A 26,347-nucleotide genomic window follows, 5' to 3' on the forward strand; every position below is an offset into this window, starting at 1 on the left:
TGAGGGGAGAGCACTGGAGTATTTTTAAATATTAAGAGAAGTGTCATAACTGGATTTAGGGTTTGTTGTTTTTCTTTTTTTCCTCTGGATTTATGATTTAAAAAATCACTCAGACTGCTCTCTGGTAAATCACCTGAGGGGGCCAAAAATATGTTTTGGACATGTTAAGTTTAGCAAAATAGTTGAATAAGATTAACTGACCAACTTAGTTATTAGTACAAAGGACTTTGAGCCTCACGCTAGTAATGATGCTGAAGAAAAATAATATATTTTACAAATGACCAATCCAATTGGTAGACACTATTTAAATTATCCTATGTCAAATTAACAAGAACTTACCTTGCCAAGATTCTTGGCACTTTTATATTAACTTAAATTGCATTGGGAAAAAGCATAATAGTAATTGGAAAGCAACTAATTATAAGCAATTATAAGTCAAATTATGTTTACACCACAATTAGTGTTTGAGGTGGTTTAGTAGACATTCTTCATTTCAATAAGCAACCATCAAATAACTGAATAGCTTGTAAAACACATAAATACTTCTTTTATCTTTATTCCAAGTATAACCACCACATTCACTTTGAATTGTTATTATCATAAAATAAGCAACATTTCTCTTTTGTCCCAATTCCCAGTTTGAGTTGGATGCTTTTAAAAACAAGGCAAGAGCACTCTATGTACCTACCGCACAACATAGCTTCTTTCAACAGTTTTCATGGAGAAATGTGAACAAATTCACGTTCTTGTAAGACAAGTACTACCCTGGAGGGAATCTAGAGTGCAAATTCAAACCACATCTTTTTCACTAGGTTTTCCACACTTACAACATGATCTCATTTCACTTTTGGTTGAGGGAAGTCTTTCTCTAAGGATGATAGGGAAAAGTCTTTTGTGTTGTAAATGGTAATTTTATGACCAGCTGGGTTTTTTCCTCCCATATTCTTGAGTGAAAGTCATAACTGTTACCACAATTTTGCCACCTCAGGTTAAACTGTTTGACTACAGCTTAACAACTATTTTACAGTTTACATTATTCCTGAAGTATTAAATATATAGTTCTTTATTTAAAAAATTTTTTAAATTCATGATTCTTTAAATCACCGCTAATGATAGGTCAGAAATCTCTATTATATAAATTTCCATGTAAATTCTTTTGAAGCATGTGAGATGATAGCACTGTAAATTTTGGAGGTGGGGGCCCCCTTTCAACTAGCTCATCAGTTTGAGAACATTCAAAAAAATATTATCAGACAATTTCAGATTATATTTATTAAACCAGTTTCTAGAAATAGTTTTAGAAAATAAATTCCCACCCGTTGACCTAATCGAGCACGGAGTTGCCAGTGCTTCACGGCAGCCGCTGAGCTCGGCCAACTCCAAGGCTGGGCGAGCCACATGGTTGGAGGTAGGTAGAGCCCTCCGAAGCTGGGCGCCACGTTGCTTTTCCCTTTTTAAATAGGCAGACAACGCTTCGGGCTATTGTGTAAACGGATCGAGAACTCCTTTTCCTCGAACATCAGCTAAGGCAGGGGCAGAATCAAAGCGCCTTCTAATCCGACCCTCGGCAACATGTGCGTCACGGACAAATACTGAGTTTTAATGTGTGGCTTCTTTCGTCCTGAGGAAACACATACTTTAGAGAATGGCCAAGTACCACGGCAATCGCGGTGAACTGCACAGGATCAAAACCACCACGCCATCCCAGCAGTGGCCACCGCCCCCGCCGAACCCCGCCAACCCTAAGGATCCACCCATGTTCTCTGCTAACCAGTTTAATGCAGCGCGGCGCACCCTTTCCCCACTCCGTTCCCGTTCTCCCCTCCCATTCTGCATTCGACCCCAGGCTCTCAGTCGCCACCGGACAACACAGCGCCGTCTCCCGCCCAAGGGACAGCGCGAACCCAAACCGCAGCGCGGCGGGTAGCTCTCCGCGCTCCCGGCAGGCGGGCCGCCAGCCAGCCGCAACTCGGCGGCTGCTGATTGACAGGCGGGAACACCTATGAGCCTCAGGGGCGGGACGCTGCGTCACTTCCTGGCCTTTCGGGGGAGACAGCATATATAAATGCGGTGCTCACGCAGCGCCCTCGCTTCCACAGTATGGCCGGCGACATTAGCTAGCGCTCGCTCTACTCTCTCTAACGGGGAAACAGCGGACTACAAGAGACTGAACTGTATCTGCCTCTATTTCCAACAGACTCACGTTCAACTTTCGCTCACAAAAAAAAAAAAAAAAAAAGCCGGGAAAATTTTATTAATCCTTTTTTTAAAAAAAGTTAATATAAAATTATAGCAAAAAAAAAAAAAAAAAGGAACCTGAACTTTAGTAACACAGCTGGAACAATCCGCAGCGGCGGCGGCAGCGGCGGGAGAAGAGATTTAATTTAGTTGATTTTCTGTGGTTGTTGGTTGTTCGCTAGTCTCACGGTGATGGAAGCTGCACATTTTTTCGAAGGGACCGAGAAGCTGCTGGAGGTTTGGTTCTCCAGGCAGCAACCCGACGCAAACCAAGGATCTGGGGATCTTCGCACCATCCCAAGGTGGGTGCTGGGGGCTGTCGCTGCCTGGAAGGCACCAGCCACGGGCTGGGGTCGGGGGCCCCGGGTTCCCGCAGCCTTCAGGTGGGGGCGGGTCCGCGGGCGGGGCTCGTTTCGGCTGCCGTGGAGGGGGGGCTCGGTGCTGGGGGGAGCGGCCGCGTCCACGCGTGGCCCGAGCCGACTTCTCCAGCCGCCGTTGCCGGACCGGGCGCTGCCCGGGGGGAGGGGGAGGAGGCCGGCGCGCCGCGTGCTCAGGTAACGTCCCCCGCGCAGCGTGCGGGGCGGCGGGCGGCGCCACTCGGTGTGGTTTGTGGGCCCGCGCCGTCCGACTTTCCCCTCCGGAGTTGGCGGTCGGGACCCCGGGTGGGGGCGCCTTGGGGCCGCGCGGGCTGCCTCCCGGCAGGTGTGGCTCAGAGAGCTTAGTCAGGCGCTACTTCGGGCGTTCCCCTCTCGGGGAGCGGGGAGGGAGGGAGTGGGTTTGAAGCTGGGCTCGTTCTCTCCGCGTGCTTCGGGAGGCTGGGGCTCTCCCGGTCTCGGACTGAGGGTCTGGCGCGCAGGCCTCCCGCCCGCGGTCGGCGCTGGCAGCATGTGGCGCCCGGGCGGCGGGGATTGGGCGGGAGCAGTGGTGTCGCAGTGGCTGGGCCCCACCGCCGCCCTAACGTGCTCTGCACCAAAATCCTTTTCGGGGCGGCCCCGGAGCCCACCGAGGCTGGCCCCGGAGACTCTTGACCTTGGCTGTGTAACCTGTTACCGCGTCGGCGGGTTCCGGGCGAGGTGCGGGGTGGAGAAAGGTTTGTCTAAATTTACGGGCTAGAGGCCCGTCCGAGCCAGGACATAATACCTTTAATGCCTAAGCCTGCAAAGGAATCTGGGGCCCCAGCCTCCCACCCCCGGCAGTCACGCGAGAGCGCTGGGCTGATCGCGCAGAAAAGAAGAGGTCTTCTCGTGCTCTTGGGAAAGCAGAGAGCAAATGGAAGTACAGGCGGTTGCGAAGGTGCCTGGGCCTTTCCCGTGGCGCTCACACCGCTAGGCACCCCTTGCCTTTCCGCGCACAAGTGCGGCGAGTGTGACGGTGCGGCGGAGGAACCGGCGCGGCTGCCTCGTTGAGGCGACGACCAATGAGCTCCTGGGCCCGACCGAGAGCCTGGCCCCAGGGTGTGGGCCAATGGGCGTTTCAGGAATGTAGGCTGCGCTCGCTGCAGTCCGTGACAAAAAGCAACTGGAGAAGGGAATCCAGGCGGACACGTGCTGCCGGGACTTTTAAGGCAGTAGGTCTGTCTTGAAGGATCCTCTTGCTAAAAGCGTCGTGTTAGCTAGAATGTGACAGGTCTCATTTTTCAAGCTTTGTTCGACACTTAAAATGTCTAACGTAGACCTTCACTATGTGCCAGGTTCAGCTTTAATCACTGTATTATAGGAGGCAGTTACTTACAAATACTGGGAAGCTTAGTATTTCCTCCATTTCACAAAGGGGGAAACTCCCTGGTGGTGATATGCGTCTGGTGAAACAATTGTGATCAGATAATCTAGAAAATCGTGTCATTGAAGAACTAATGAATAAGTCTCTCATAAGGTTGTTAACAAATGGTTTTGCTCTGACTCTTTAAATGTTCTGAAGCTTTATTTGTAAGCACACATTCTTAATAAAGGGAAGAGGGCTTTTCTTCCTTCCAAGTTCTTAGGCAGAAATGCCAGAATTTGAGCTTGGGCTTTTTTGCTTAAGTTCCCTGAGTCAAGGAGGAGGGAGAAAGGGTTATAAAAGGGCAGTTTGCTTTCTGTAAGTAAGAACCACTGTTCCTTTGTACTTTGGTCAGCAGAAATTGTTTTGCTCCCTCAGTGTGGCTCTTAAAATGATGGCAAAAGTTAAACCTTCAAGGACAGAATATTGTTTTGTTCGTGATTTGGTGCGGTAATTTTATAGACCTTTAACATTCGTTAAATCACTATCTTGAGAGATTATACCACACTTAAGCTGTTGTAGATAGAGCAAGTAAGAACTGGAAAATCTGTTTAACTGAGAGGTCTTTTGGCAACCTTGGTAGGAACTTTCTCTGTGACCTGTCAATCAAGCATAAATAAATTGCCTCTGGAATATCTAAATTTGAATTCAGCATTTAATAACTAGCTGTTTGATGTCTCTTCATCTCTAAAATGAAGACAGTACTGGTACCTACCTTCATGGAGTAGTTGTGAGGATTAAGTGGGTTACTTTAGGTACACTACTTTAAAAACTGACACATAGTAACCACTCTAAGTTATTATCTTTGGGGGTTTTTTGTTGTTGGGGGGTTTGGGGTTTTGGGTTTTTTTGCTTTTTAAAGGCCATTTTTTTTCCTTTTCCCTCTTTTTAAGCAAACAAGGTTGTAGAAGAAAATATGTCAGATGGTAGTCTAAAAAACTACATATTAAAGGGTGTCCTAGCAATTTGATGTATTTTGACTCCAGTAGAGGAGATAGTGTCATTGGGGAGTTTTAGATTGCACCATTATAATACATTCTACGAAGTATTTTATCTTTGTAGCCTTATTTTTATTTAATGATAAAATTTTATTTAATGATAAAAATGTTGAAGGCAGAAAGACCTTATCTCCACTCTCAATCATCCATTAAAATGCAGACAGACATTTTGTGTAGTGTTTTGTGTCAACATACCACAATTTTTTCATTCTGTTAATGATCTTAACTTAGCAGGTTTGCATCCTATTTAAGATATCTTTACTCACTAGAGGTTAATGAAGATGTTCTTTTTTCCTCCTAAACTTTGTTTTGCTTTTTGTATTTAGATCTGCATTTCCATCTGGAATTGATTTTTATTTTTAATATAGTATGAGGGAATACAATGCACTTGAAGCAAAATTGGCTCATCTTTCCAAGCTTTAACTCCCAAGTTCATCGAGAACTGTTCTGTTAAACATTTCCTACTCTTCTGTAGGCCATTTAGTAGAATTCACCTTAAGTATAATCTGAACAAAGTATGTGATATGGAGAATCTTTTTACTAACTTCTCAAAGGAGACATGGAGCACACTATACAGTTTTTGGTTTTGTTATTTTAAGTAGGAAAATCCTGTCTGGACTGGGTTAAAGAATGCTGGTTAACAATATGGACAATATGGGATTTTTTTTGAAGAAGATCATTTTCTTTTTAATGTTTATTGTTTATTTTTGAGGGAGAGACAGCATGAGCAGGGGAAGGTGAGAGAGAGAGGGAGACACAGAATCTGAAGCAGGCTCCAAGCTCTGAGCTGTCAGCACAGAGACCAACATGAGGCTCGAGCTGACAAACCGCGAGTTCATGACCTGAGCTGAAGTTGGACATTTAACCCACTGAGCCACCCGGGTGCCCCGCTTAACAGTATGTTTAAGAAAAGCAGCATTCTGGGGCACCCGGTTGGCTCAGTCAGTTGGGCGTCTTCAGCTTAGGTCATGATCTCGCGGTTCGTGAGTTTGAGGCCTGCGTCAGGCTCTGTGCTGGCTGCTCAGAGCCTGGAGCCTGCTTTGGATTGTGTCTCCCTCTCTCTCTGTCCCTCCCCCTGCTCATGCTCTGCCTCTCTCTCTCAAAAATAAATATTTTTTAAAAAAGCAGTATTCCGGGGCGCCTGGGTGGCGCAGTCGGTTAAGCGTCCGACTTCAGCCAGGTCACGATCTCGCGGTCCGCGAGTTCGAGCCCCGCGTCAGGCTCTGGGCTGATGGCTCAGAGCCTGGAGCCTGTTTCCGATTCTGTGTCTCCCTCTCTCTCTGCCCCTCCCCCGTTCATGCTCTGTCTCTCTCTGTCCCAAAAATAAATAAACGTTAAAGAAAAAAATTAAAAAAAAAAAAAATAAAAATAAAAAAGCAGTATTCCATATCAATAAAGGAATAGATGATGTGTTCTAAAACTGGCTTATTTCACACATATTATAGGAAATGGCTGCTATGGGGAGGAAGTCTGTTGGAAAATTAGAAATTTTGAGGAGAGGAAAGGTTTTTTGCTTTTGAATTCATAGCCCTGAGCTATTATTCTTAGTAATGAAGTGGGTTCAGATGGGAAATTGTAGTGGAGGCGAAGAGAATAAAAATTATGGGACGGTTAGAGGTGTATTATTTGCAGTTAATGTGAAACTATTAAAACTACAATCTATGGTGGTCATGTTGGAAACAACATTTAGGACAAAGTGGGATGTTCTGCCATTTCTCTCCTTCAAATTTTGTAAGCTACAATTTAAATCACTATCCGTATAATTACTGCTACATTCAGTTGATTACTTTCAACAGGTGCACTTTAAAAAGGGTGGCTTGGAGATAGCAGTTTAAACTTTTTCAAAACTTCTTTGAGAAAGGTAACAAGAGAAGCTTACTTCAATAGGAAGCTTTTCTACTTCAAACCTTTTTACACTAAAAGGTTTCTTGGGTAGGGGTTGTAAATTCCTTCAGTGTAAAATTACTGATTCTGCAATAGTGTGCAATGATGTAATCAAGTAAGGCAGGAGTTCTGGGAAAGTTAATTTTGAGGTATGACTTAGAATCCTTGCAACCAGCCCTCATCCTTTACAAAAAATTAAATTGTAGTTTATAGTGTCTGATCTGCATCTTAGTAGGATCCAACTCTTTGGGTGACGTGAGTGATAAAACTCTGCTCTGAAGGGTTTCTTCCACCTGCGAGCAGCATTCTGTTCCTTCAGACATTTACTTTGTAAAATTGAGATTAAGAAACATCTAACACGTGGAGCACTTGGGTGGCTCTGTCGGTTAAAGTGTCCGACTCTTGATTTCAACTCAGGTCATGATTTCATGCTTTGTGGGATCGAGCCCGTGTCAGGCTCTGCTGCACTGCTAGCATGGAGCCTACTTGGGATTCTCTCTCTCTCTCTTTGCCCTTCCCGTTTGAGCTCTCTTTCTCAAAGTAAATAAATTAAAAAAAAATTTTTTTAAGCATCTAACATTAAATTTACCATTTTAACCATTTTTTGTAATTTTCTTTTTTTGAGAGAGAGTGAGGGGGGTGCAGAGAGAGTGAAATAGAGGATCCCAAGTGGGCTCTGCTCTCAGCCCAGAGTCTGCTTCACATCTTCTCTCCCTGTCTCCCTGCACCTTCCCTGCTCCTGCTATCTCAAAAATAAACATTTAAAAATATTTTTATAATTTTAATTTTTTTTAATTTTTACTTATTTTTTTAAAATTTACATCCAAGTTAGCATATGGTGCAACAATGGTTTCAGTAGATCCTTTAATGCCCCTTACCCGGGTATCCCATCCCCCCTTCCACAACCCCCATTAGCAACCCTGTTTGTTCTCCATATGTAAGAGTCTCAAGTTTTTGTTCCCTTCCCTTTATGTTCATATGTTTTGTATCTTAAGTCCTCATGTGAGTGAAATCATATGATGTTGGTCTTTCTCCGACTGATTTCGCTTAGCATGATACCCTCTAGTTCCATCCACGTAGTTGCAAATGGCAAGATTTCATTCTTTTTGATTGCCAAGTAATACTCCATTGTATGTGTACGTGTGTTTGTGTGTATATACCACATCTTCATCCATCCTTTGGTGGACCTTTGGGCTCTTTCCATACTTTGGCTATTGCTGATAGTGCTGCTGTAAACATTGGGGTGCATGTGCCCCTTCGAAACAGCATACCTGTATTCCTTGGATAAATACCTAGTAGTGCCATTGCTGGATCGTACGGTAGTTCTCTTTTTAGTTTTTTGAGGAACCTCCATCCTGTTTTCCAGAGTGGCTGCACCAGCTTGCATTCCCACCAGCAGTGCCAAAGAGATCCTCTTTCTCTGCATCCTTGCCAACATCTGTTGTTGCCTGAGTTGTTAATGTTAGCCATTCTGACAGGTGTGAGGTGGTATCTCATTGTGGTTTTGATTTGTCTTTCCCTGATGATGAAGGATGCTGAGCATTTTTTCATGTGTCAGTTGGCCATCGGGATGTCTTTGGAGAAGTGTCTATTCGTGTCTTTTACCCATTTCTTCACTGGATTATGTTTTTTGGGTGTTAAGTTTGATAAGTTTTTATAGATTTTAGATACTAACCCTTTATCTGATATGTCTGTGTTGTTTGTAAATATCTTCTCCCATTCCATCGGTTGCTTTTAGTTTTGCTGATTGTTTCCTTTGCTGTGCAGAAGAAGCTTTCTGTTTTGATGAGGTCCCAATAGTTGCTTTGGTTTCCCTTGTTTCTGGAGACATATTGAGTGAGAAGTTGGCTGCGGCCAAGATCAAAGAGTTTTTGCCTGCTTTCTCCTCTAGGATTTTGATGGCTTCCTGTCTTACGTTTAGGTCTTTCATCCATTTTGAGTTTATTTTTGTGTATGGTGTAAGAAAGTGGTCCGGGTTCATTTTTCTGTATGTCACTGTCCAGTTTTCCCCGCACTACTTGCTGAAGAGACTGTTGGATATTCTTTCCTGTTTTGTCAAAGATTAGTTGGTCATACGTTTGTGGATCCGTTTCTGGGTTCTGTATTCTGTTCCATTGATGTGAGTGTCTGTTCTTGTGCTAGTACTATACTGTCTTGACGATGACAGCTTTGTAATACAGCTTGAAGTCCGGAACATTTAAAGATATTTTTAAATGATGTGTACACCCAACATGGGACTTGAACTCCACCCTGAGTTCAAGGGTTGCACACTCCACCAACTGAGCCAGCCAAGTGCCGCATTGGGTTATTTATTTTTGTTCTTGTGGAAGTTCCTTATATATTCTGAATGTTTACCTTTTATCACCTATTTGATTTGCAAATATATTTTCCAATTCTGTATTGTGTTTTCACTCTTTTGAATGCTTTCCTGTGATGTGCAAAAGTTAAGTTTGATACAGTCCCATTTGTCTTTTTTTGCCTTTGTTGTCTGTGCTTTTTGTGTCATATCTAAGAAAGCACTGACAGATCCAGTCTACTGAAGCGTTTCCTCATGTCTTCTAGGACTTTTGTAGCTTTAGGTCTTAATTTTTGTCTTTAATCTATCTTAAATTAATTTTTGTAGATGGTCTTAGGAAGGATCCAACTTTATTATTTTGTGTAAACACCCAGTTTTCCTAGCACCATCAGATGACTCCCCCCACCCACCCCCAATTTTGTAGTCTTGGCACCTTTGTTGAAGGTCATTTGAGGCATTTACTTACTATATTTAAAAGTATGGTCAGTTGTCCATTTGGGGTCTTGTTGAATCAGATAACAAGACGTTTTAGTTGTTTCTTTTCCCTTGTAAACACTCCGGCTAGTTCTGTTTTTATTAAATCACAGACTCTTTAAGAAAACTTTAAATATAGGGGTGCCTGGGTGTCTCCGTTGGTTGCATGACTCTTGATTTAGGCTCAGGTTATGGTATCACGGTTAGTGAGATGAAGTCTTGCTTATGGTCACTATCAGCACTGAGTCTGCTTGGGATTCTGTCTCTCTCTCTCCCTGTCCCTCTGTCCCTCCCTGCACATAAGTGCACTCTCTCTTTCTCTCTCAATAAATAAACTTTTGGGGTGCCTGGGTGGCTCAGTCAGTTGAGCGTCCGACTTCGGCCCAGGTCATGATCTCACAGCTCGTGAGTTGAAGCCCCGCATCAGGCTCTGTGCTCACAGCTCAGAGCCTGGAGCCTGCTTCCGATTCTGTGTCTCCCTCTCTCTCTGCCCCTAACCTACTCGTGTTCTGTCTCTGTCTCTCTCAAAAATAAATAAACATTTAAAAAACTTTTAAAAAATAAATAAGCTTTTTTAAAAAAAACTTTATTTTTAACATTTTATTTATTTTTGAGGGACAGACCAAGCACGAGCAGGGGAAAGTCAGAGAGAGAGGGTGACTCAGAAACCGAAGCAAGTGACTCAAATCCGAGCTGTCAGCACAGAGCTGGACTCTGGGCTCAAACTCATGAACTGTGAGCTCATGACTTGAGCTGAATTTGGATGTTTAACTGACTGAGCCCCCCTGGCGTCCCTAAAAAAAAAAAAATTAAATATAAAATATAAAATTTTGCTTTTCTGGCATAGTGATCTAAGATTATTCAATCCATGTACTGTTATTAGTAAAGAGTATCCTATTTTGGGGTGATACATGATCTGGTTGTCTGGGATCCAATAAAGCTTTATTTACAAAAGGAGGCTTGGGGCGCCTGGGTGGCTCAGTTGGTTGAGTGCCCGACTTTGGCTCAAGTCATGATCTCATGGTTGTTGAGTTTGAGCCTTAGGTTGGTGTTGGTTTTTCACCTTTCTTTTCATATACATGTATTGACATTTTCGGTTTTATTTCTCTCACATCTTGCCCCTTGATTTATTCATTCTTTGAAAGCCTGTGGGCTATTCTAAGATTGTCTTTTTGGTTGATAAACCATCCAGTTGTTTTAACAAGTGTTGTGGGTTTTTTTTTTTTTTTTTTTATGTTTATTTTTGAGAGAGAGCATGAGCGAGGAAGGGGCAGAGAGAGAAAAGGAGACACAGAATCCGAAGCAGGCTCCAGGCTCTGAGTTGTAAGTACAGAGCCCGACGTGGGGCTCAAACCCACAAACCATGAGATCATGACCTGAGCTGAAGTTGGACGCTTAACCAACTGAACCACCCAGGCACCCCAAAGTGTTTTTTTGTAATGTTGATTTATTTTGAGAGAGCACCTGTGCATGAGTGGGGAGGGGGCAGAGAGAATGCCAAGCAGGCTCTGCCCTGATAGCACAGAGTCTGATATAGGCTCGAACACATGAACCAGGAGATCATGACCTGAGCCAAAACCAAGAGTCTAGATGCCCAGCCAACTGAGCCACCCAGACACCCCTGAAGTTTTTTAAAGCAATTGTGTTCTTTCATACTGTGACTTTGAAAAAATACTAGATGGTTTCTATTAGATGAGGAAGAGCTTGGTTGCAAAAATTATTAACTAATGAGTGAGTGCAAGAGCATTCTGGTGTCCCTCAAGGTGGAATAAGCACACTGTCTAGCGTTTACTAAAAACTTTGGACAGAATGCATGGATCAGCTGAGGATTCTGGAAAGTAAATGTTAGCAGGTGAATTGGAGAAGGAAACCATAACTCAAAATAGCACTGAGACAGCTATGATTTCCTGTTTTTTATTTCCTTTGGTTATCTCTTGGGGTGGTCTGAAAAGCTGCCAGAAGCTGCTAACTGCACACTAGGTGCAGACAAAAAGAGCTCCGAAAGAGGGCCAACCTGGTCCAAGAGAGTGGGGGAAAATCTTTTTTGTTTTTGTATTGCTTTGCTTTGTGTGTGTGTGTTTTGGCCAGAAGAACTGTGGTCCCAAAAGTAAAGAGCATCATGGATATATCCCTGTTGATATTTTTTCTTTTCATTTCCCTGTTTGGCCAGAGAGGGACAGATAGTCAAGGCAGAGTGGAGAGAACCAAGAATTGGGCCCTCACCCTGAACCAGAAATTGTCAGCAAGATTATGGGGAGGAGAAAGATGAAGAAAGTGATTCCATAAAGATTTATATGAATACCACTGAGCTGCTCCTGTATGGATTTGATCACAATTTATCAAAGGCTTTGAAAAGTGATAGGTCGGGGCGCCTGGGTGGCGCAGTCGGTTAAGCGTCCGACTTCAGCCAGGTCACGATCTCGCGGTCCGTGAGTTTGAGCCCCGCGTCGGGCTCTGGGCTGATGGCTCGGAGCCTGGAGCCTGTTTCCGATTCTGTGCCTCCCTCTCTCTCTGCCCCTCCCGCGTTCATGCTCTGTCTCTCTCTGTCCCCCCAAAAATAAATAAACGTTGAAAAAAAAATTAAAAAAAAAAAAAGAAAAGTGATAGGTCACTGACCTCCCAGTCCCAGTCTGGCTGCTGGGTGACAAGCAGGGCAGATCTGAATACCATGGCAGGGGCTTTCATAACTAAACAGAAATCATAACATATAACCCATAGAAGTTGGGTAAAAACTTGAAGACTGAACTTAACCATTTCAATTGCCTGCTAAAACAATTTTTTTTAATTACTTTTTTAATGTTTGTTTATTTTTGAGAGTAAGAGAGGGAGACACAGAGTGTGAGCAAGGGAGAGGCAAAGAGGGAGACAAAGAATCCTAAGCAGGCTTTAGGCTCCAAGCTGTCAGCACAGAACCCAACATGGGGCTCAAACTCCCAAGCCGTGAGATCATGACCTGAGCTGAAGTCAGATGCTTAACTGAACCACTCAGTTACCCCTAAAACAATTTTTAAAAATCAGTATGCTCCATAGGATTTAAACAAGATTTAAAATTATATAACATGATCAAAATGCTAAGGATGCAATTATAAATTAATAACAAATCACCAGGAAATTCTCAGCATCCATCAAAGGAAAAAGACTGCAACTTCAAGGTGATGCAGATCAAGATTTACAAACAGCTATCATAACCATTCCATAAGAAGTAAGAGCGAATTTTTTTTTTTTTTTTTTGGTATGTGAGAGAGACAATCTGAGGGGGGTAGGGGCAGAGAGAGAGAGGGAGACACAGAATCCAAAGCAGGCTCCAGGCTCTGCGCTGTCAGCACAGAGCCTGATGTGGGGCCTGAGCCCAGGAACCGTGAGACCATGACCTTAGCTGAAGTCAGCCATTCAACCAGCTGAACCACCCAGGTGCTCCTTGAAGTAAGAATGAATACTCTTAAAAGGAAAGACGAAGTCTTAGAGAAATAAAAGAAAAAATTTAAAAATACAACAGGAAAGGGGCACCTTGGTGGCACAGTAGGTTGAGCATCTGACTTTAGCTCAGGACATGATCTCGCAGTTTGAGTTCGGGCCCCACATTGAGCTCACTGATGTTAGTGCAGAACCTCCTTTGGGTCCACTGTCCTCACCTCTCCCCTGTTTGTACTCTCAAAACAAAAACAAAAACAAAAAAAAACAGGAAAATAACTACTGGAATAAAAAGTTTATTGGGTGGGCTTTAGTAGAATGGAGATGACAGAAGATCGACTGAACTTGAAGATAGATCAGTAGGAGTTACCCAAGTTGAACAACACAGAAAAGATTGGAAGAAATGTCCCAAAGGTCTCTCAGGTTCTGTTCAGACCAAAAAGTTTAATATGTTTGCATCAGCAGATTACCCAGAAAGAGAAGGGTGTGTTGCAGGAAAAAACCTGAAAACAGAACTATGTTCATTATAATGAGTAGATTCTACAACTAATTATTTGGCCGTGAAATGAGTAAGTTTCATTTATGTAGATTAAAATAAGATGGCATTTCAACTGGAATGATCTAGTTAACAAGATAAACTTACCTTTTTAATAAGAATTGCCCTCTAAATACCTGAATTATTAGCATGACAAATTTAAACAGTAAAGGATCATGTAACTATTTTAAATTTAAAAATTTTAGGGCTATAGCGGGGGGCCTACCTGGCTCATTTGGTAAAGCATGTGACCTTTCGATCTCAGTCACGGATTCACGCGCCACATTGGGCATAGGGATTACTTTTTAAAAATAAATGAAAATTCAAGGCTGTTATTTCTCCAAATGTCCATAAGATCTCATCAGAATAATTACTTATTGCCAAAGTCAACAAATATTTGAGGACCTTCTATGAGCTGGACTAGGCACTGGAGATAAACACAATACAACACAAAGTCCCTAACTACACGGAATGAGTGTAGTGGGATTGGCATGAATACTAAAATAGCCACACAAATACTAGGTAAGCATTCTGAGTTTGTTTTTTTTTAATGTTTATTTATTATTGAGAGACAGAGTATGAGCATGGGAGGGGCAGAGAGAGGAGACACAGAATCTGAAGCAGGTTCCAGGCTCTGAGCTGTCAGCACAGAGCCCGATGTGGGGCTCGAACCCACAAACCGCGAGATCATGATCTGAGCCAAAGTCGAACACTTAACCGACTGAGCCACCCTAGGCGCCCCAGCATTCTGAGTTTTAAAACCCTTTGAGGTGCCTGGGTGGCTTAGTCAGTTGAGGGTCCGACTAAGGTCATGATCCCAGTGGGGTTGTCGGATTGAACCCCATGTCGGGCTCTGTGCTGAGCATGGGACCTGCTTGGATTCTCTCTGCCCCTGCCCCCCACCATTATGTGTGCACGTGCTCTCTCTTTCTCTGTAAAGTAAAAAAAAACCTTTTAGTGACATTTGGTCTGGTGGGAATAGTGAGGTGATTTGAGCTAGAAGAAGGGGGCTGAGGACAGGAGTTCTAGGTAGGGTGAAATCCATTCCAGCAGTACTCTCACTCCCACATGGCATGATATGGGCAAATTGAGTTTATGGTGCCCTATTTCTAGGAATGGTTGGTGGAAAAGCCCAGTGTGACTGAAATACTGGGAATGGGGATAGAGCTAGTTACCTGTATATTTTGTCTGTGTGTTTTATTTATTTCAACTGTTCTTCTGATACGGTGTCTTTATATTGCAAATTTTGAGTCAAATGAGAAGGGGAATGCCAGGAGATACGAAGATTAGATAATAGTTTATTCTCTGGGTGTAAAAAAGGATCACTCTGTAATGAGGGGACCTGGAACTGTTGAGGGATAGATTGACTATACTGAAAATAAAGAACGTAAGCTTATAGTGACTGGGATTCCTAGCCCCTTACCCTGTTTTGCCTACTAGAAATCTTAATGCTCTTTAGGCAAGAGAAAGGAATATTTGGGTAATCTGACTTGCCCAGGAAAGAACTTTAAAAAAAAAAAATAGTGATAGGGAAGGAGTTCCACAGTGAAACCACCCAGTCACCGTGCCCTGCATAAAGGCCCACAGTAAATACACCCCATCCGGGTGTGTAGACCTTCTGACTAGCTAAGTCTTAGTACCCTATTCTTGGCCAAGAATCACTCAAAAGAAATGTTGAAAGGAAACAGTTGGGGGAAGATCTAAGGATAAATTAATGCATAGAAAACCAAACCAAATGAAAAAGCAGGACAGCTTTTAAATCCAGAGAAAAACAAAGTTATACAAGAAAGAAAAAGTTCATGGAGCACAATTAAAAGTCTTAACATACTGTTAACACTGCTGTATGATTCATGAAAGTTAAGAGAATAAATCCTAAGAGTTCTCATAGTGGAAATTTTTTTCTTCTTTTGCTTTCTCTTTTTATTGTATCTGAGATGGATGCTAAACTTACTGCAGTAATCATTTCACAATATGTAAATCAAGCCATTATGCTGTAGGCCATAAACTTACATACAACGATATGTATGTCACTTATAAAACTGGGGGTGAGGGAGTCAGCATGGATAGTGAATAAAAACTGAGAAGGGGTGATAGGACTCAGTAGCATAGCCAGTGAGTGTAGAATTCTAATGGGTGAGCTGAATTCTAATGGGAAGTCATTAGGTAAGATCTAAATTAGATAAGCTCTAAAGAGAGACCCCTGTACTTCAAAATTCGACTTAAAGCTTCTTGTATTTATAGTGTATTAATTATAATTAATATTTATATTAATATTGTATTAACATTATTTACCTTTGTGTTCAGTATTTTGAACACAGTATTTTTGTTTAAGTTTATTTATTTTTGACAGAGACAGAGTGCTAGCATGAGCTGGGGAGGGGCAGAGAGAGAGGGAGACACAGAATCTGAAGCAGGCTCCAGGCTCTGAGCTGTCAGCACAGAGCCCAACTTGGAGCTCGAACTCACAAACTGAGATCATGACCTGGGCTGAAGTCGGATGCTTAACCAACTGAGCCACCCAGGCGCCCCAGTATTTGAATTCTTATCATAGGTAAATTTTGTATGCATTATGTAATTTAATCTTTATTAGTCATGTGAAGTAGGTCTTATTGCCCACCAGATATTAAAAAAAAAAAAGCCTTGGGACACCTAGGTGGCTCAGTCAGTTGAGCATCTGACTCTTGATCTCAGCTCTAGTCTTGATCTCTGGGTTGTAGGGTCGTAGGTTCGAGTCCAGGCATGAGGCCTACTGGAGAAAAAAAAAAAAAAAAAGCCTATTTATGGAATACTGGGTTCCAGACACCTGGGTGGCTCAGTTGGTTAAACGTCTGACTGCAGCTCAGGTCAGCTCAGGTCATGATCAGATCAGTTGGTGAGTTTGAGCCCTGCATTGGACTCTGCACAGACAGCTCAGAGGGTGGAGCCTGCTTTAGATTCTGTGTATCCCTCTCTCTGCCCCTTTCCTGCTGATCCTCTTTCTCTGTCAAAAATAAACATTAAAAAAATTTTTTTTTTTTAGAATACAGTGGGTTCTGAAATGCATACATTAGTGAATTTTGAGTCTTAGAAATGGGAAAGCCCAAGCTGTTGCTTGGCTTCCTAAAATAAGAGGATTCAGATGATCAGTTTGTATTGTTCAGAACTGCGTCTTAATTGCAACTTTTTTTTCTTTCCTAAATAAAAAATTGTACCATTTTAAAAATTTGAAACAAACTGCAAAAATATGTCCCACTCTAATGTGTATTTAAGTTTTTTAAGTTTTTTCAGATAGGTGTCAGTACCGTTCAGTTTAACTAATTACCCAACGTATTAATGTAATTACTGCCTTCTCTATTGGTCACATAATTGCCCACTGGGCCAGTAATAATCTCTTCTAAAAATGATGAAACAGGCACAAAATGCTGGTAGGATTGATTGGCACTGTGCTTGATTTTTTTTTTTTTTAATTTTTTTTAATGTTTTTTTTTGAGAGAGAGCAAGCGACAGAAGCAGAGACTGAGAATCCTAAGTAGTCTGCTGTTAGCTCAGAGCCAGAGGCAGAGCTCTGTCTCATGAACCGTGAGATCATGACCTGAGCAAAATCAAAGGTCAGATGCTCAACCAACTGAGCCACCCAAGGCGTCCCACCTGTTTTTGTGCTGGCTGTATTGTTGAGGATTTCTTTCTTTCTTTTTTGTATCTTGTTTTTTTGTATTATTTATTTTGAGAGAGAGCACAAGCGGGGGAGGGACAGAGAGAAGGAGAGACAGAATCCCAAGCAGGCTAATAATCCGCATCATTAGTCCAGAGCCCCATCGCACCCCTCGAGATCATGACCTGAGCCAAGATCAGGAGTTCCACATTTAACGACTGTGGCACCCAGCACCCCTGTTGAGAATTTCTTAAAGATTCTTAACTGAATAAGAAAACTAACCATAAAATGCTATTTTGAGGGGTATTCAAGAATGATCTGCCAAACATTAAGAGCCTTAAAAACATTTCTAGCCTTGGGGCGCCTGGGTGGGTCAGTCCATTGATCCTTGGTCTTCTGGCTCAGGTTATGATCTCACAGTTCGTGAGTTCAAGCCCCACATGGGCTAGCTGCTGTCAGCCTGTCAGCACAGAGCCTGCTTTAGATCCTCTGCACCCCCCCCACCGCCCCCGCCAACTCTCTGCCTCTCCCCTGCTCATCCATGCGTGCACGCGCGCGCTCTCTCTCTCTCTCCCAAAAATAAATTTAAAAATACTAAAAAAACATTCCTAGTATGTTTTTTTAACTGGTAATTTTAAGTTTGTCCTGTGGAACTGTTTTATGTATTTCTGTTTATAGTGGGCATGTTAAAGAGGAAGCACTTTAAAACATTTTTTTTAATGTTTATTATTTTTTAGCCGGGTGAGGGGAAGAGAGAGAGGGAAACACAGAATCTAAGCAAGCTCCAGGCTCTGAGCTATCAGCACAGAGCCTGATGCAGGGCTTGAACCCACAAGCCATGAGATCATGACCTGAGCTGAAGTTGGACACCTAACCAACCAAGCCACCCGGGCACCCCAAAAAGGAATCACTTCTTAGGTCTCAGATAAATTAAAACTTTATTTAGTTATGCCTATTTGACTTCCATTTTGCTGTCTATTACCTGTACTTAACAGACTACTTTGTTGAAATGGACATTTCCTGATCCTATTAAAGAGCTTGTAGTGTTCCCAAAATTGCCAGCAAAAGCCATTTTTCAAGTTTTTTATGCTCTTAGACTTTAGACACCACTAGGTATTATGATCATCAGCTGCCAAATTGATAGAAAATAGTATCTATACACTGAGTACCAGTTTACTTGCTGTCAGGCCTTTAAATCTTTCTGCCAGGCTAATCAGTGAAGAAATGGTGCTCTTTAAATTGTAATTCCAATAGTAAGGTTTAAAAAATCTAAGAATTTGAGGGGCGCCTGGGTGGCTCAGTCAGTTGAGCGTCCGACTTCAGCTCAGGTCATGATCTCGCAGTCTGTGAGTTCAAGCCCCGTGTTGGGCTCTGGGCTGACAGCTCAGAGCCTGGAGCCTGCTTCAGATTCTGTGTCTCCCTCTCTCTCTGCCCCTTCCCTGCTCATGCTCTGTCTCTCTCCGTCTCAAAAATAAATAAAAACTTAAAAAAAAAAAACCTTAAAATCTAAGAATTTGATAGACAAAAAACATCTCATTTTAACTTAATTTCTTTACTGGCTTGCTGGTGAAAAGGTAATGATTTTCCTTGGTTTATGGGCCTTTTTAATTTCCTCTGTGCATGGCTTACTCATTTTGTCATTTGTTTTTTCTTAATAAATTGTAAATAGTGTATAATTTCCAGTTTTCCAGTTTACTCTTTGTTATTGAGTGGATATGTCAATTATAGATAGACTTTAGAAATAAAGCTAAATATTATTCATAAGAGAAGATGGAACAAGAATGTGACAACATAAAAAATCCATTGTGTAAATTGTTAGAACATTCAAGTGTGAGAGTTTTATAATTTTTATTCAAGTAGTCAAGTGCTATTATGACTTAATCACATTTTTTTTTGTGTTAAATAATAGATCCGAGTGGGACATACTTTTGAAGGATGTGCAATGTTCAATCATAAGTGTGACAAAAACTGACAAGCAGGAAGCTTATGTACTCAGGTAAGTCCTGCAAAAACCAGCTTTTTAGCTACCTGATAACAGTCTGAACCATACATTCATTACATGGAATCGCAAATTGTTCCTCTGGATTTTAGTTCTATAATCATTTTTACTTTGAGAAATATAGTATAAAGTTTTGTTTGTTTAAGTTTATTTACTTATTTTGTGAGGGAGAGAGAGAATCCCAAGCAGGCTCCATGCGTCAGCACAGAGCCCAACACAGAGCTCAACCTCATGAACCCTGTGAGATCGTGACCTGAGTTGAAACCAAGAGTCTGGACACTTAAACTGAGCCACATAGGCACCGCTAAAATGTTTGCTTTAGATGTCCCAGTGTGTTCTGAAGTTTTACCTAATAGCTCTTCAAGGTGGTTGCCATCTTTACGTCCTTGTAGTTAGCAGAAAGTATCTGTAAAAGGTGGTAGAATGGCATTGTCCTTTTACCCTCAGCCCCAGATAGAGACGCCTTCCTGTTTAGTGTATGCCTCTCACTGTCAGAACTTCGAGCAAAGTGAAAACTTAGCTTCTTCCTGTAAATACAATTGCTATAATAGAAGAAAGCCATTCAACATGTTTATAGGTACAAAGCTAATTTATTCAGTGAAAATACTAATTTCTTATACATGTTATAATGGACCTTGGGGCTACTGGATTAACAAAGTACATAAGGTGTCTGGTTTGTTTTTATCACATGCTTATTATGTGCTAAGAATATAATGCTGAGTAAAAACAAAACATTCCTTTTCTTCATGGAGCTTATTATCTAGTGAAAGAAATAATGAGATGGTTACAGAAATATGTGTGAGAGTGGGTAGTACAAGGTGAGACATGAATTTAGTAAATAATATCCTAAGATAGGTGAGGTGAGGAGGAAAGTTTAACAGTCAAAGGGGATTTGTATAATAAGCTAATATGCTTTGTACCTGATTCAAGACCTGTTTGTGGGGTTCTGGAACCTTAAACTCATTTTTGTATAGTAAAAGGGGATTTGTATAATGAGCTAATATGCTTTGTACCTGATTCAAGACCTGTTTGTGGGGTTCTAGAACCTTAAACTCATTTTTGTATACTAGAAAGGGCGGGATACTGTAGTACATTTTATGCTTCCTTGAGATCCTCACATTTTAAATTAATAGCCAAATTTTAGATTGTAAATGATAATCCAATAATAGATGAATTGTATCTCAGTAATACGTAAACGCCATTATAACATTGTGACTTTTTCCAAATGCAGTGAGAGTAGCATGTTTGTCTCCAAGAGACGTTTCATTTTGAAGACATGTGGTACCACCCTCTTGCTGAAAGCACTGGTTCCCCTGTTGAAACTTGCTAGGGATTACAGTGGGTTTGACTCAATTCAAGTAAGTAATCAAATATTTAATCCTTTTTTCTAGACAAATGTTAGGGTTCTGTGATATGCCTAGTAAATAAATTTTTGTATACTTCTTAGTTGTGATGGGTAGTCACTGATTTTTTTGAAACTAAATGTATACACGTTCTCAAAAATCATTGTTTCCATGCCTATTTAAAACCTCAGCTCCAAAATCACTGCTCTAGAAATAATGTACCTTGTTTCTACCGCTGTTAAGACCCATCATGTATAGATTGGGTATTTTTTAGTTTCTAGAAACTCAGAGATGTGATCTGCATTCTTAATACATTGTTGATACTCTTCTCCAGCTTAAATAAAGTTGGTCTGTATGACAGTAATTCATGGATATTGGTCTGAAACCTTGCTCTGACACCAGGGCCTTCATTTTCGTTTGTTGGCCAGCAAAAGATCACCTATCTTTTAAACCTATTAAAGGGAAAACATGTTAAATTTCATTGGAGAAAATATATATTTGATTTTGTTGTGCATATGCAGAAAATAGTTGACTAGGAAAGGTGATAGAATTCTGTGTTTGAAGTTATCTGTCTTTTTCAGAGCTTCTTTTATTCTCGTAAGAATTTCATGAAGCCTTCTCACCAAGGGTACCCACACCGGAATTTCCAGGAAGAAATAGAGTTTCTTAATGCAATTTTCCCAAGTAAGTTTAAATAGAATTGAAACTTGTTTCCTTAGAGGTTATATCCTTTCAGAGATCTTTTTATGTTTGTGAAAGCATATGTATGCAAGGATATATATTAAGGATAAATATGTCAATAAAGTTAATTACAAATTCTAGAGTGTATATATGCACGGTAAGGTCAGTGTTGACAGGATGGAAGAAGAAAATGAATTGATAACTTGCCAGAAGGAGACATGATCTTTGTCTAGCCAGTTGCTCTAATTTATATCTAATTTAATGGTTATGAAGGCCATGCTCTCTTCCTTCAGAAAAAGGTATAGTGACTTCATAAACCCATGCTAAGATGCTGTTCCATATAAGAAACTTGGGCTTGGCATTCTATTCAGGAATTGAACTGGCTTAAAAATGATAAACAGTGAGATCAGAGTATCACTTCAACCAAATTGGCAAGATTTTCTTCCATTTACTAACTTTATTTATAGGCCGTCCTTTTTGAACTTCAAGGTCAGGGAACTAAAAGTTATCTAATCTAATACCCTTAATACACTTATATCCTAGAAGAGGCTGAAAACCTAGGATGATTTTACTAACTTGGCACAAAACCATTCACAGGCATGATTTAAGATTCCCCCCCCCCCCTCCTCCCTCACAGACATGATTTGAGAAGAAAGTCCAATTTCTATCCTGTTCTTAATCTAATGTGAAACTATACAAGGCTGTATCAGTGCCGAGTATAATTTAGTGTAAATATCTTCCAGTTAATTTACTGTGTTAAATGAGGCTTTGGAACAACAATATGGAAGGAACATAATACATAAATGACTTGTATTTACTTGGGAGTGTAGAGAAACAGGTGATCAAATTCCGTTTCCTTAATGGAGTTTTAGGGGGAGAGGGAGAGCCATACTTTCCTCAGCACTCAGACTAACTCCCTAGCTGAAGTATATCTCTAATGATTTTTTTTTTAATGGGATGATGAGATCCTGCCTGCTTGGGAGGGAAGCACTATCACCCTAGCTATTGGAAGAGTGGAGGCAAAAGTATCCTATGAAATGGAGCTGTTAAATTTATTTTATTCTCCTCCCTCAACAGATGGAGCAGCATATTGTATGGGACGTATGAATTCTGACTGTTGGTATGTTGGACACGGTTTTATGGGGTTTTTTTTTGTTTTTTGTTTTTGTCTATATAGGATTTATTTTAAATTGCTATTTGTCATTTTCAGAAACTTTTTTTTTTTTTTTTTTTAACTTTTATATAGGTACTTGTATACTTTGGATTTCCCAGAGACTCGGGTAATCAGTCAGCCAGATCAAACCCTGGAAATTCTGATGAGTGAGCTTGACCCAGCAGTTATGGACCAGTTCTACATGAAAGATGGTGTTACTGCAAAGGATGTCACTCGTGTAAGCATTTTCAGGAATTCTTCTTTAAGACTAAATAATTTTAACTCAAAGTGTATTCTTTTTTTCTTTTTTCTTTTTTTAATGTTTATTTTTTATTTTTGAGAGAGAGAGACCGCATATGAGGAGGGGAGGGACAGAGAGAGAGGGGGAGACAGAATCTGAAGCAGGCTCCAGTCTCTGACCTGTCAGCACAGAGCCCAATGTGAGCTGAAACTCACAAACTGAGAGCATGACCTGAGCCAAAGTCGGATGTTTAACCGACTGAGCCACCCAGGCCTATCAGTGTATTTTTCGAATTTGTATGTAATTCAGTCTTTCCTTTCCCAGGAGAGTGGAATTCGTGACCTGATACCAGGTTCTGTCATTGATGCCACACTGTTCAATCCTTGTGGGTATTCGATGAATGGAATGAAATCGGATGTAAGTAATATTTTGCTTAATTGTTAAATATTTAAGTGTACCCATTTCATTATTAACATAAAACTGTTTCTCTAAGGGAACTTATTGGACTATTCACATCACTCCAGAACCAGAATTTTCTTATGTTAGCTTTGAAACAAACTTAAGTCAGACCTCCTATGATGACCTGATCAGGAAAGTTGTGGAAGTCTTCAAGCCAGGAAAATTTGTGACCACCCTGTTTGTAAATCAGGTAATTTGTTTTATTACTGACAATAAAATCTTACAGGAAATAAGGATAGTGAATCATGTCATAAAACGTATCCTAAGATGACATGTAACAACAGATATCTAGAAGTACCACTGGGTGAGGTTATTAGTAGAAGCGATGCTTTGTTATTGATTAGACTTGGTCCTTGTTTTATATCTAGCCCAATCAATGGGTTCCTTCTGTCCTGTTTTCCCTGTAGACAGATGGGGAGGTGGGGGGACAACGTAGGACGATGCCCCTCTCCATCCACCCACAGGACAGCTAAAGTATTCAAATGCCACAGTTTCTTTAAGATAGTAGTCTTAAATACTTTTTAAGTGACTGTTGTGTTTGAAAATACCTCTGCAGATTGGAAGCACTAATGATTGGTTTAAATTCTTTTCCCCAGAGTTCTAAATGTCGCACAGTGCTTTCTTCGCCCCAGAAGATTGAAGGCTTTAAACGTCTTGATTGCCAGAGCGCTATGTTCAATGATTACAATTTTGTTTTTACCAGTTTTGCTAAGAAGCAGCAACAACAGCAGAGTTGATTAATAAAAATGAAGAAAAAACGCAAAAAGAGAACACACATAGAAGGAGGTGGTGGCTGCTTTTTAGATATTGATACCGGGGGCCGTGCTTTCCATAACCACCACCTTGTAGCTGCAGAAAGCCCTAGATGTAATGATAGTGTAATCATTTTGAATTGTATGCATTATTATATCAAGGAGTTAGATATCTTGCATGAATGCTCTCTTCTGTGTTTAGGTATCCTATGCCACTCTTGCTGTGAAATTGAAGTGCATGTAGAAAAAACCTTTTACTATATGAAACTTTACAACACTTGTGAAAACAATTCAATTTGGTTTACGCACAATGTAATATTTCTCCAGGTATCATCCAAAATTCCCCACAGACAAGGCTTTCGTCCTCATTAGGTGTTGGCCTCAGCCTAATCATCTGGGACTGTTCTATTAAATTGCTGCCAGGATTTTACATCCAGTTACCTCCACTTTCTAGAACATATTCTCTACTAATAGTACTGAAACCAATTTCTACTTCATACAGATGTTTTTTGCAACAGTGATTAAAGTTTATCTTCCACGAGTCGAGTCCTCTTCAGAAAATGATTGCAGTTACCCATTTTGTGTATTACTATTTTAACATTATTGCTTCCTGTACCTGTACTTCCTTTAATTGATTTCATTCCTTGCCATGGTGTCTTGCCTCCCAACCCCTCCCCCCCTCAATAAAGCAATATACTGTTACACTGTGGGTTTATACTAATCTTATACCCGGGAGGGGGAAGGGGAATGGACCCTGGGCTTAATTTTATTTAAAGGTCAAAGGAGTTTGTCCTCCTTTTATATTGGCATGGACTCTTTTGGGAGATAGTGACCAAAATAAACATGGTGATTAGCAAAGAAGACACATAAATTTTATTAGGGTATACTGGCAGAACTGTTCCAGAAACTGTATGCCATTCTGTATTCCCATTAATGAGATTAGCTTCTCATGAGTACCATGCCTTTACTAACTTGCTAAGTGGTTGTGTAAAAGAATTTTTATCGCTAAGTTTATTGGCAAGGAAATAAAGATAAAGGTTGTACTGGATTTAGTAAGTCATCTCAGATGATTTACCTTAACTTTTGCTTTTAGCAGCTATCTCCAATAATTTTCATTCACAGTATATCATAAACTTTGGTTCAAAATGGAGTCTGTCTTTGTCATGTTATGACTTAAAGTTCTTTGACTTTGTGTGATGCATTATGATGGTGTTCTGACTTCCTGGTGTTCTTTCACCATGGTTTCATAGATCAAGTGAAACTTCCCAGACTGAGAACTGTTCAGGATATTCAGACATACAGTGAAGCAGAATGCTATCCATAAGACATAAAATTCCAGACGTCTATGGGAAATGACTAAAAATACAGGCTTTGAGGAGTTGGCATCATTTAGGTATATTTGCAAATACTGGGATATAAGCAGCTGAGAAAACAGCAAAGTTGACTAAATTTTGTATTCTTGTCCTCAAAGTTTTTTGATTCTTTCTGGATTGTTGCAGTGATGTTTTTTTGTTCCTTCCGTATTTATAAATGAAACACTTTTTTTAGTGTTTCTAAACATAAAATCTACTTGGTTTGAAATCAAGTGGTTGGAACACAAATTTTGACTTTTATTTTAAGCATGTTGATTCAAAGTTTCATTGAAGAAACTTTCAGTCAATGGATCAGTTTGATTCTGTAATTAGCACACAGTACCTAATTAATGTTTTGTACTGTTTTGAGGACCAATGCTCAAAGTGGATTTTGTTCTTGAACAGTGTCCCAGTAGATTTGATGACATTTGTTGGCTTGAGGTCTGATTTTTTTTTTTTTTCTAATAGATTTAAGATTTCTATCTAATGTTGAAAACTGCACAAATTTGTATGGAATAAAGCCTAGAAAAATTAAAACTGTAGATTGAATAGTAATCAAAATTAATCCTAGTGTGTATGATGGAGGAGGGAAAATTTTGGTGCCATAATTTCTCTCTTCATGGTGTTGGACTTAAATCAGTTGAAATGTATTTCTGTACCACAATTTAAGCTTCAATAAAAGTTTGCTTAATTCATTGTCTAGTGACATTCAAAAAGTTTTTTGTTGATGTATTTTTTAAATAGTATAGACCAAATACTAGCCATCTGCAATTTTTATAATTTGAGGAAATTGGTATTTGGTGGTTATTGTCCAATGTTTGAGTAATCATGAAGACAGAAGATCTTTAAGCTCCTGGGAGAATAAGTAATTTATACTCAGATTTAAACATTTCTTATTAGTGGCTTCATAACTAAAGCTTAAGAGAAATAGCTGGGCTATATATATACCAGGATATCAGAGTAGAAGAGGTAAGTGGTAAGAATAAAAAATTGTGTTTGTGAGTTTGGAGTTAAGTCAGAAGTTTGAAGGTGAAATGTTCCAGGTTTTATAGAATAGGCTCTTAATAGGTGAGGGAGAACAAGCTGTAACTGGAACAAAGTTATAAGCTTGATCATTTTTGCCATGTAGGTACATGTCTCAT

General features: G+C 40.6%; 1 protein-coding gene across 1 annotated transcript; it reads left to right on the forward strand.

Annotated features, from left to right (window-relative positions):
• The first annotated feature begins 2,087 nt into the window (after nt 1–2,087).
• Nucleotides 2,088–25,901, forward strand: AMD1 (adenosylmethionine decarboxylase 1). Its single transcript, XM_045499291.1, has 9 exons — nt 2,088–2,540; nt 19,135–19,221; nt 20,456–20,582; nt 21,149–21,251; nt 22,326–22,368; nt 22,495–22,639; nt 22,967–23,059; nt 23,136–23,291; nt 23,698–25,901. Exons 1-9 carry the CDS (start codon nt 2,431–2,433, stop codon nt 23,836–23,838), a joined length of 1,005 nt encoding a protein of 334 aa, XP_045355247.1. The 5' UTR covers nt 2,088–2,430; the 3' UTR covers nt 23,839–25,901.
• Nucleotides 25,902–26,347: the final 446 nt, after the last annotated feature.

The sequence above is a fragment of the Leopardus geoffroyi genome, chromosome B2, assembly GCF_018350155.1.
Source record: "Leopardus geoffroyi isolate Oge1 chromosome B2, O.geoffroyi_Oge1_pat1.0, whole genome shotgun sequence".
Classification (NCBI taxonomy): domain Eukaryota; kingdom Metazoa; phylum Chordata; class Mammalia; order Carnivora; family Felidae; genus Leopardus; species Leopardus geoffroyi.

What these genes read in the sequence shown, in the direction of transcription:
- AMD1 (XM_045499291.1), top strand. Translation starts at nt 2,431, where the DNA reads ATGGAAGCTGCACATTTTTTCGAAGGGACCGAGAAGCTGCTGGAGGTT. An exon ending in GTGGGTTTGACTCAATTCAA is followed by an intron (nt 20,583 to 21,148) that starts GTAAGTAATCAA and finishes TGTCTTTTTCAG; the next exon opens with AGCTTCTTTTATTCTCGTAA. An exon ending in CGTATGAATTCTGACTGTTG is followed by an intron (nt 22,369 to 22,494) that starts GTATGTTGGACA and finishes ACTTTTATATAG; the next exon opens with GTACTTGTATACTTTGGATT.